At 40.6% G+C, this 10,061-nt stretch overlaps 1 protein-coding gene across 2 annotated transcripts in view; it reads right to left on the bottom strand.

Moving 5' to 3' along the window:
• Nucleotides 1-8,361: 8,361 nt before the first annotated feature.
• LOC138038993 (transient receptor potential cation channel subfamily M member-like 2) overlaps nt 8,362-10,061 on the bottom strand; it is a 167,093-nt gene continuing 165,393 nt past the window's right edge. For both annotated transcript variants that reach the window (XM_068885126.1, XM_068885127.1), the window contains one exon: nt 8,362-9,503. In XM_068885126.1, coding sequence (XP_068741227.1) covers nt 9,387-9,503 — 117 coding nt within the window. In that variant the 3' untranslated portion in view covers nt 8,362-9,386. The remainder of the gene's footprint in view (nt 9,504-10,061) is intronic.

Genomic DNA, 10,061 nt, shown 5'->3' with positions numbered 1-10,061 from the left:
AAACCTTAAACACAGCTCCCATCGCTTTGGTTGCCCCATCGCATGTTATAAATCCGGATTTTCATCAAACTCCGTAAGTACTGAAGCTGTTTGAATGGAGTTTGAAACGCAGTCGAAGGTATTTACTAGTGTATGAAACACAATCCTGTTTTTCATCCGTCAACAACTCACATTATCATGACTGCAGAAGAAATTCATATGGAAAGGTCGCTGCACCTTTTCAGCCTTTTGGACACATTTTTCTGTTGAGAGTCCAGGGAAAATGCCATCGTTGAAATCTCTGTGATTCAAATCAACAAGATCGATTCGCGCTGCAATTGTACGGTGAATTTAACTGGAAAAACGGTCAAATAGAACTCTTCTGCTCCCTGTGCACACGGCGATTGCGCCCGCAGTGCACGCGGCAGTCAAAACTTGACTGTCTTCCGTAAGTGGTACGTTTCATGTGTCCCTAAATGACGTAGTTTGTTCAGCTGCAAGAAATGCCACCCGAAACGAACCGATCCCGGGTAATTTTTCTTATTTTTTCCCAAGTTGAACAAATATAAAGGCAATATTAAAATTGTTTTGACCTACTTAGCTAGAGATCGACGAAGAACGAGCTATTTGCTGGCGAACCTTAGCGAGGCAGCATACTATTCTTGACATCAGCCAAAAAAATCAAAATTTGAATGTAAGATCGGAAGCATGCGCAGTCGATTGTGGTAGGTCATGTCTATTATCCGGGGTATTGATACCCGAAATAACGTCACGTACACGTTGTGGAAGGGAATCTTACAGTCACAGCCTTCGAGTCGAGTACTTTTCCAGTGGGTCGTCATTGATCACCATTCAACGGTACATGTTCCGTCTTTGACCACCGAGTCAAATTGTTCTTCAACTTCTTCAACCGTTGAGTGAAGAGAAAATCAGTTCCCGAGCTAGACCACGAGAAGTCGTCCTTATTTCCTCAGAGCCACGCACGACGGGTGAAATTATTATTTTATGCAGATTAGTGGTGAAAACGGGCCGTGTCACGCAATCGCGCACTTAACTGTGTCATTGAAAAATAAGAGACTGTTCGCAATCTATTCTCAAGCACGAAAATAAATTTAAATTGACATTTGCTCAACTACGCGCAGCATTTCTCAAAACGATACTCTTCTGCTGAAAAGGGGCCAGAAATTTGAGAACAGAAGTTTAAATTCAAAGAATGAACTGCGAAAAATATTCAAATTTTCAAACTCCTTCGAGGCTCGCTAACAACCAATTTTGACACGGCTGGTCAACGGTTCACTGAGCCTCCATACGGTGAGCGCAAACCTACGCAAGTGTACCCATAGTTGGGCAGAGCAAAACAAATCCCAGACTCGTCCCCAACTACCTGCCTGGGGTCATGTTAGAATTTCTAAATCGGCGAACGATATTAAAAGTTCCACACTGAAACCTTAAACACAGTTCCCATCGCTTTGGTTGCCTCATTGCATGTTATAAATCCGGATTTTCATCGAACTCCGTAAGTACTGAAGCTGTTTGAAGCCTCGCGCGTGCAAAAATCCCCTCGTCCGATGACACTCGACACCACGGCTGTTTTTTTGTTGTTGTTGGAAAAAGTAAAGTTTTGTTAAGTGAATTGCTTTGAGCCAAAGAAATCACCGCACCGTAATTTCTATTGTCCAAAAAACAGACAAGCGAGATTGTAACTCGGATACCTTTCAGGTATTCCGAGTAATAATTGTTGGTTTTCGATCGATATCGCTTGATGCACCGGTGTGAGGAATTATTTTGAACATTTCAACGCAACTGGAAGCGCAAAAACAAAGCACAGAGATTTCAACGATGGCATTTTCCCTGGACTCTCAACAGAAAAATGTGTCCAAAAGGCTGAAAAGGTGCAGCGACCTTTCCATATGAATTTCTTCTGCAGTCATGATAATGTGAGTTGTTGACGGATGAAAAACAGGATTGTGTTTCATACACTAGTAAATACCTTCGACTGCGTTTCAAACTCCATTCAAACAGCTTCAGTACTTACGGAGTTTGATGAAAATCCGGATTTATAACATGCGATGGGGCAACCAAAGCGATGGGAGCTGTGTTTAAGGTTTCAGTGTGGAACTTTTAATATCGTTCGCCGATTTAGAACTTCTAACATGACCCCAGGCAGGTAGTTGGGGACGAGTCTGGGATTTGTTTTGCTCTGCCCAACTATGGGTACACTTGCGTAGGTTTGCGCTCACCGTATGGAGGCTCAGTGAACCGTTGACCAGCCGTGTCAAAATTGGTTGTTAGCGAGCCTCGAAGGAGTTTGAAAATTTGAATATTTTTCGCAGTTTCTCAGCAATGGATACTCGCTGGACCTTGAAACTTGGTCAAGCGGAAGTAAATTTATCCGTGTAGCCATCGCCGGAGTTTGAGCGTGACTGATGCCGGAGAAGTGTGAATTTTTTCGGCGAGATCTGAGGTAAGTTAGAAATGAGTTGCCAGCCTTTCCTTTATTTAGGGAAGAGTGACAACTCGGGAATTTGAGAAGTCGCTTAAATCGCATTCAATCAGGCAAAAAACCACAAAAAAAGCAAGAAATTCACCATGACAATAAAGTACGGCTTTTTTATTGAGAACTTTTGCGGGTAAATATCTTTTTCAGTCTGTTATCAAGATTCCCATACAAATCCTTATAATTGTTTACCTTCCGACTCTGGGCCGCCTGTGGAAAATTCAATACACAACATGATATTATAATTCACAAAGGCAGAAAATACCACAGAATCCTTTTCCAGGGAAATATTTATTGAAACAAACAACATATTTGCTCTTAGAGGCGAAAACCTCTTCCTATTTCATTGCGTGGGTGTTGACAAGAAACTCAATCGTGTCAAATTACCATGTACTTCAGGTAAATACTGCTCACTTTGATTTCGTCTCGACGGGCGATAGATTGTTGTCGAAGTCCAGTGCTCGTCGCTTTTGAGATTCCTGCCTATTTTATCCAACTAACTTTCTATTATTGAGCTCCATAAGGGTATATCTTGTTTAAGGGTCCACTAAAACGCCATTCGCGTTACATGACTTTCGACGCCATTGCAGGCTAAGTTAATGATTCTACTGTGTCCACCAGAGAAATCTACGCAGTTCCACTACCCTCTCGATCCTAAGAAAATACTCGCAGAAGGCTCTATCCACAAAGACACCACTTACCGGGGAAGTGACAGGCAAGACTTACCGACACGGAAAAAAAAAAAAAGAAAAAAGAAAAAAAAGAAAACAAACAAACTAAACGCAGACCTCGACTGGGTTTGCCATGAGGCAACCCAGTAATTAGTAACGGGTGATTTCACTTCCTACGTGTCTTCTTACAACTCATGGCGCATTTCGGTCACTGGTATCCTCCGGTCCACATCGTAAGAAAGCGAGCGTAAAACGCTTGGAAAATGGTTCCTCAAAATTGAATTCCTCACACCGGTGCATCAAGCGATATCGATCGAAAACCAACAATTATTACTCGGAATACCTGAAAGGTATCCGAGTTACAATCTCGCTTGTCTGTTTTTTGGACAATAGAAATTACGGTGCGGTGATTTCTTTGGCTCAAAGCAATTCACTTAACAAAACTTTACTTTTTCCAACAACAACAAAAAAACAGCCGTGGTGTCGAGTGTCATCGGACGAGGGGATTTTTGCACGCGCGAGGCTTCAAACAGCTTCAGTACTTACGGAGTTCGATGAAAATCCGGATTTATAACATGCAATGAGGCAACCAAAGCGATGGGAACTGTGTTTAAGGTTTCAGTGTGGAACTTTTAATATCGTTCGCCGATTTAGAAATTCTAACATGACCCCAGGCAGGTAGTTGGGGACGAGTCTGGGATTTGTTTTGCTCTGCCCAACTATGGGTACACTTGCGTAGGTTTGCGCTCACCGTATGGAGGCTCAGTGAACCGTTGACCAGCCGTGTCAAAATTGGTTGTTAGCGAGCCTCGAAGGAGTTTGAAAATTTGAATATTTTTCGCAGTTTCTCAGCAATGGATACTCGCTGGACCTTGAAACTTGGTCAAGCGGAAGTAAATTTATCCGTGTAGCCATCGCCGGAGTTTGAGCGTGACTGATGCCGGAGAAGTGTGAATTTTTTCGGCGAGATCTGAGGTAAGTTAGAAATGAGTTGCCAGCCTTTCCTTTATTTAGGGAAGAGTGACGACTCGGGAATTTGAGAAGTCGCTTAAATCGCATTCAATCAGGCAAAAAACCACACAAAAAGCAAGAAATTCACCATGACAATAAAGTACGGCTTTTTTATTGAGAACTTTTGCGGGTAAATATCTTTTTCAGTCTGTTATCAAGATTCCCATACAAATCCTTATAATTGTTTACCTTCCGACTCTGGGCCGCCTGTGAATTTTCGAGCTTAAGGTTCAAATGTGATAAGTGAGAAGTTTTTTAGTACTGCTCTGTAAGCAGGAAGGGTTCACAAGCCTGTTGGAAGCGTGCTTGAGTTTCAACAAAATGAGCCCCAAAATCAGTGAAAACTTGTGACGCAGATGAATAATAAAGTAGCTGCTATTTCCAAAATGATGGAATTACCTGGTGATAAATAACGTCGTACGCGTCTTGGAGAGTAAATTTTGACTTTGCATAAACAAGAGTTGGGCGATTGTGATCTTTGTTTTGACTTCGCTCATTTCATTGTCAACCTTTATAACACTTGACAGAAAAAGAAACTTACAAAAACCCGGTATCTTGTCATCATTTGACATAACCTGCGATCAGGCCCATTTTTAGCTTCGCCCATATGTTCTCTTATGTCGTCGCTCGCTAAAATTGGGCCTGACCAAAAGTCTCTTAAAGGAGAACTGAAGATAAAAATGAAATATTTTTTCCTTCGCCAGATTTGTCGTGCCTGACTTAGTTAAAGGAAATATTCGAGTATTTGAGGGGTTCCTTACATTTGGACGTTTTTGTGAGGCCAGAAAGATGCGTATTGGTCACTCGATGGAAGTCCGCCATTTTGGCTGTACCTGCTATGCGTGACGTCATTGCGCTCACTTGCTTGAACGCGGGAAACTTGAAAAACGGTTCAGTGCGCTATTGTGGGCTGTTCTAGTAGAACTCTCATCGTTTCCCTCTTTAAAATGAAGTCCTTCTGGAAGACTGGATCATTCAAATTTAGAAGAAAAAACTAGCCAAATATCCAGCCCTGTCACATCTGTTCGGATCATTTCGAACCCACCTGTTTTGAAGGTGTCTTGGCCACAGCGGTCGATGCGACAATTGCATGTAATTGATGAAATGTTAACTTTGCGACTCCATCGATTCCATTTATGCCCAGTGAGTAACTTATGTTTTCTTTAGTCGGGAGATTTCAGTGGCAAACCAAGCGCCGGAGAAGTGAACCGAAAGGTCGTTTTTTGCAAGCAACTGGGACACGTTATTTCGTGATTGGCATTCGCACTTCCAGATGGATTTTATAAACTCGACAACGATCACAAAGATATTTAATTGAAGTTTGAAATTCGCAAAACTACGAACAGAGCTTATGTGTTTACATACATGTTGTTCATTAATCGCAGGACTCAGACCCGCGATGGCAGTTAATAGCACTTTTCTTTGTAAACACACGGTCGAAAAGCTAGAATGCTGCGTTACACAACGAATAGTTTCTCAAATTGAATCGAAATGACAGACAAAACAAAAGCAGCCAACAGAATCTCTTAGTAATCAAGTTGTTTTTATTGCCTTTTGAATACAATCAATTCACCTGAGATTTGTTCATAGCTCCTCTATCTCGCGGCAGCAGATGCATTCCTTTTCTTGCTGTCCCGGCCTCTCAGTTCAAGCAAAAATCACAGCTGCACCAAGTCGTATTTCCCCATCTTGAGTCTTCCCTTTCGGTTGCTTCCTCTTCCTCCGATCCTGAACTTTCTCGCATTGGATCGAAAGAATATGGTTCTAATTCTGCCATAAACTTACGTGTATTAACGACGAAGAAAGCGGAGTACTATGTTGAGACTTAACGATAACAGAAGATTTCAGTGAAAACCAGCTGCTTGCTTGTGCGCAATGACGTCACAACATGGCGGCTGACATTCCTCTTTTGGAAGTAACCGGAAGGAAAAGCAAACAAAATGGCGGGCGTTCAAATTGGAAAAACAACCAAACATTTTGGGCAAATTCAAGGCCTTTCAAGATGAAAAAGGATTTTTCCTGTTTGTTTAGGTAAAGGACGTTATATTTCGATAATAATAAGACACAAAAAAATTTGATCTTCTAGCCTTCAGTTCTCCTTTAAGAATTCAGGACGGTCGGCCAAATTTTGGCCCACCAAACTCGTGATCTGATTGGCTGTTGAAACGCCGGAAGTGAAAATGCCATCGTGATTGCGCGGAGCTCTCGCGAAGTCCTCGAGACTAATCCTCCATAAGTGTACGTGAAAATTTGCTCCCTTTTGTTCTTACAATGCCGTCGACGGTGCAACTTGATTTTATTTGTATAAATGGAGATATGCCATCTGAAGCATCTCATAACTTGTCCAGAATCGGGTTTGAATCTCTAGAACGAGTGAAATTAACGATTCCGTTGTCGAGCTCTGTGGCCATCGGGTTGAAAGTACTTTGGCACAGACTTCCCTGATGTTTTGAAAGCTAAATAGCTGGTTCTTTCAAATGGCAATGAAAGCCAATGCATATTGGTTTCCTGGATGAGACAGGGGACATATATATCAACAGGAGGAGATGCTGATAAAATCGCAAGTTACACGAATGCATGTTTTGAATGTCTGTGTATCAAACGGCTTTATTTATTTACTGTACATGACACGGTTTGTTTGCACACTTCATAATATTTCCAGTTGAGTTAACTTAAAACTCGCACTCCAGAAACTAAAATGGCATGTTTTCAGAGAGATCAATTGTACAACAATAAAAGAAACTTTGCGAGTCCATCTTACTGTTCGTACTCCATCAAAAAATTAACAGCCAAACTTATCATGATTTTACTGCGCGCAATTCTAGAAATATACTGCAACTGAAGATATCACCCGAAAAAATAACCAAAGAAACCTTCATGGGCAAACATGTTAAAGGAATAATGTATTTCCAAACCGTCCAACGACAAAATGCCAGGTTATCTCAATTACAAATTAAGATGTCAAGCTTAAAAGATTGCATATTCACCGGCCTTTGCCGCCATATAGTCGTCGAAAACATTCCCCATGCTTTAAATGTGTTTTTCTCAAATTAAAGCCAACGGTAACTTTCGAATTCGTTTATAATATTCCTCTCACGGTAATTAACTCTGGTCAAAACAAAACAGCGTGAATCTGCCGTCCACGCGTGTATAGGTGTAATGGAAGTAAATTTGATTGGCGGATGAAGGACATGTCAATCAATCAAAAAAAGTGGGAGGAAGGAATTTCGAAGAGGAATTTGGTCAGGCTCTGTTTTTCGTTTCGCCAACTCCACGTACCACGCGAAACTAAAATAGAGCCTGATCGCAGGTTACATTTGACACAGATGCTTCACTGTTTGGCGAGTAAACATGCCGCGGTAACTTAATCACGGCGCCCGCTGAATTCCGGCCATGTCACTTTCGATTTTGCAATTTACTTGAACGTAGCAAAAATCTCCCAAAATGTTTGTCGCTGATCGTAACTTTTTATATTCTATATTCACGGTTCAAAATTAATGTTGTTTTCATGTCGTAAATATTTTATTCTCGATCGACCGTCTGGGAAACTTCCTTCTGCTCTTTCTGAAAACTGTGTATCAATAGTTATTTGCTTTTTCATCAATATTTGTTTTGCATAAAGCAAGCTAACAGAATCTGTACCTTGCTGAGTTCGCATTTGTTAGCGTTAATAGTATTTTCGGTCAGATGTTTCTGTTTTTTATGAGGGGTTTATTGTTTTGGTCTCCCATCCTAACACTAACCCCGCGAAACAGGGCTTGACTTCAGTGAAGTTTAGTATTACAAAGCTTTCAGATGCTCAGAGGGCACACTTGTGGTGAAAAGAAGTTGTGAGGGAACTTGAAAATTATCAAAATGTCAGCCCAGAAGCCAATGTTTCTCGCTACCACTATGACCTCATTTATTTTTTCATACTACATGTGTTAACTGTAGTCTTTTCTTAGGTATTCTCGGTAAAGATACCGTGACGTAATCTCGATTCAGAAAGACGTTGATTGGGACAGTAAGCAATACAGCTTTTAAAATTGTAGTTGAACCCATGACTTAGCGGTTGCTCTACCACTGTGCTCTGTCATATATCATGCCATCTTGTAGGATGTCCTGTACTAAGTGCACGTGTGTTTAATTCTCCTTCACAAAACTGCAATTTTAACACACCCCCAGCTGTTTTACAGCGGCTTAAAAAGGCACGTTTCCTTGAAATCGCATTTTTAAACAGATTTATTTTATTCTGATTTTTTTCCATTGTTTTATTTTCATTTCTTTGTGAAAGAAAAAAAAGAATAGACAGTAAATTAAAATGAGAGTACAGTTGGTCACTCGTACCCCAACTATTCAAACGTTTAGGGGACGAGAGAATTTGGAAGCACTCAATAAGAATATTAAATGAAAAGTACGGCCTAGAAAAAGGTTCTCTGAATTGAAAGTTCTTTACCTGTGCATTGAAATTCTTTTTGTACGCAAACGAGGCTTTCAAGTAGCAATAGTCATCCGGCTGAAATGGATGGAAAACAACTGACAAAACTCGACAAAACACAGGCAAGGACAGAGATGCTGACCCAATTGTTGACTTGAGTGGTTAATTATGACAACACAGGAAAATAACTTTTGAATCAGAGAACTTTTTCTAGGTCCTACTTTCCCCTGAGATCTTTGTTTTACCGACTCCAAAAGCAAACTTTTACAATGTCACAATAGTATTCTTTCTCGGATAACTTTTAGATGGAAGAAAAGAATGTATATATCTGACATGGATGTTTTGGTAGTGGTGAGAGCACTCGCCTCCCAACAATGTGGCCCGGGTTCGATTCCCCGAATCGGCGTCACAGGTGGGTTGAGTTTGATGGTTCTCTACTCTGCTCCGAGAGGTCTTTCTCGGGGTACTCCGGTTTTCCCCTCGCCTCAAAAACCAACATTTGATTTGATTTGCGATAATTTGTTGATTTTAGTTTACAGTGTCCCCAATTAATGCTCCAGCGCTACAAGACTTCACACTTAAAGTTCCTTTCCTGTTGGTTACACCCATTTTTCGACTTGTACATTTTGAGGAAAGTCAAATTTTTTTCGTTGTTGACATGATTTCATTTTATAGTAATTTGTTTTTGGTCGTCGGAAAACCCACAAACGAAGCACCTTAATGAATGTAGTTCAAAAGGGATGGCAAAACCTGCGTACGACCACTTCTGGTTCTCATTTGTGGAAGCGATGTTGATTGTAACACATGTATCTCAATAAACGGCAGAATGTTGCTCTGCAACTCGCTTCAATATAAAAGTGTAACTTTGATATAAATTCAGCTGTCCATTGACGTCCTGCCACTGAATACCCCTGGCGAGGTCACTGGACTGAAAAAGAAGAAATGTTAACAAAAAGGACAAACTGTATGCTATCTTTGTGGGACAGAATTCTGACACTGGGGTCAATTCAATAAAAAAATTACAGGTGTAGTTTTTACTCATGTAAATTACGCTTGTAAAATCCAACTTATACGTGTATTGTACAACTGTAGCTTTATTATAGACCTCTTTCATAATGGCAGCCAAATAAAATATTCGTTTGTTCTAATGCTAATAAGCCTTTCTAGCCTCGCTACCACGAGCAAATTCAAAAGAATTTTTGTTTCAAAAGGAGGGCAGTAGGTCTAATTAACATAAATATAAAAGAATATAAATGTGGTCGCCATTTATGAAAGTGGTCTATTGTAACGTAACTTGAATTCCCCACTTGTACAAAAATTTACATAGGTATTGTTTTCGATTTCTTTTGGGACGTCTTCATGTCCCAAGAGAAACTGCAAACAATGATTACGCGGGGAAAGAGATGAATTATGTGATTTGTGCAAATGGAAAATACGCTTGTAGACTACACGTGTAAGTTCCAATTACATGAGGTTTATTTGTTCT

Source organism: Montipora capricornis, chromosome 2 (assembly GCF_036669925.1).
Source record: "Montipora capricornis isolate CH-2021 chromosome 2, ASM3666992v2, whole genome shotgun sequence".
Classification (NCBI taxonomy): Eukaryota; Metazoa; Cnidaria; class Anthozoa; order Scleractinia; family Acroporidae; genus Montipora; species Montipora capricornis.
Note: the sequence above shows the minus strand (reverse complement) of the source record. Positions and strands in the feature narration are given on the sequence as shown.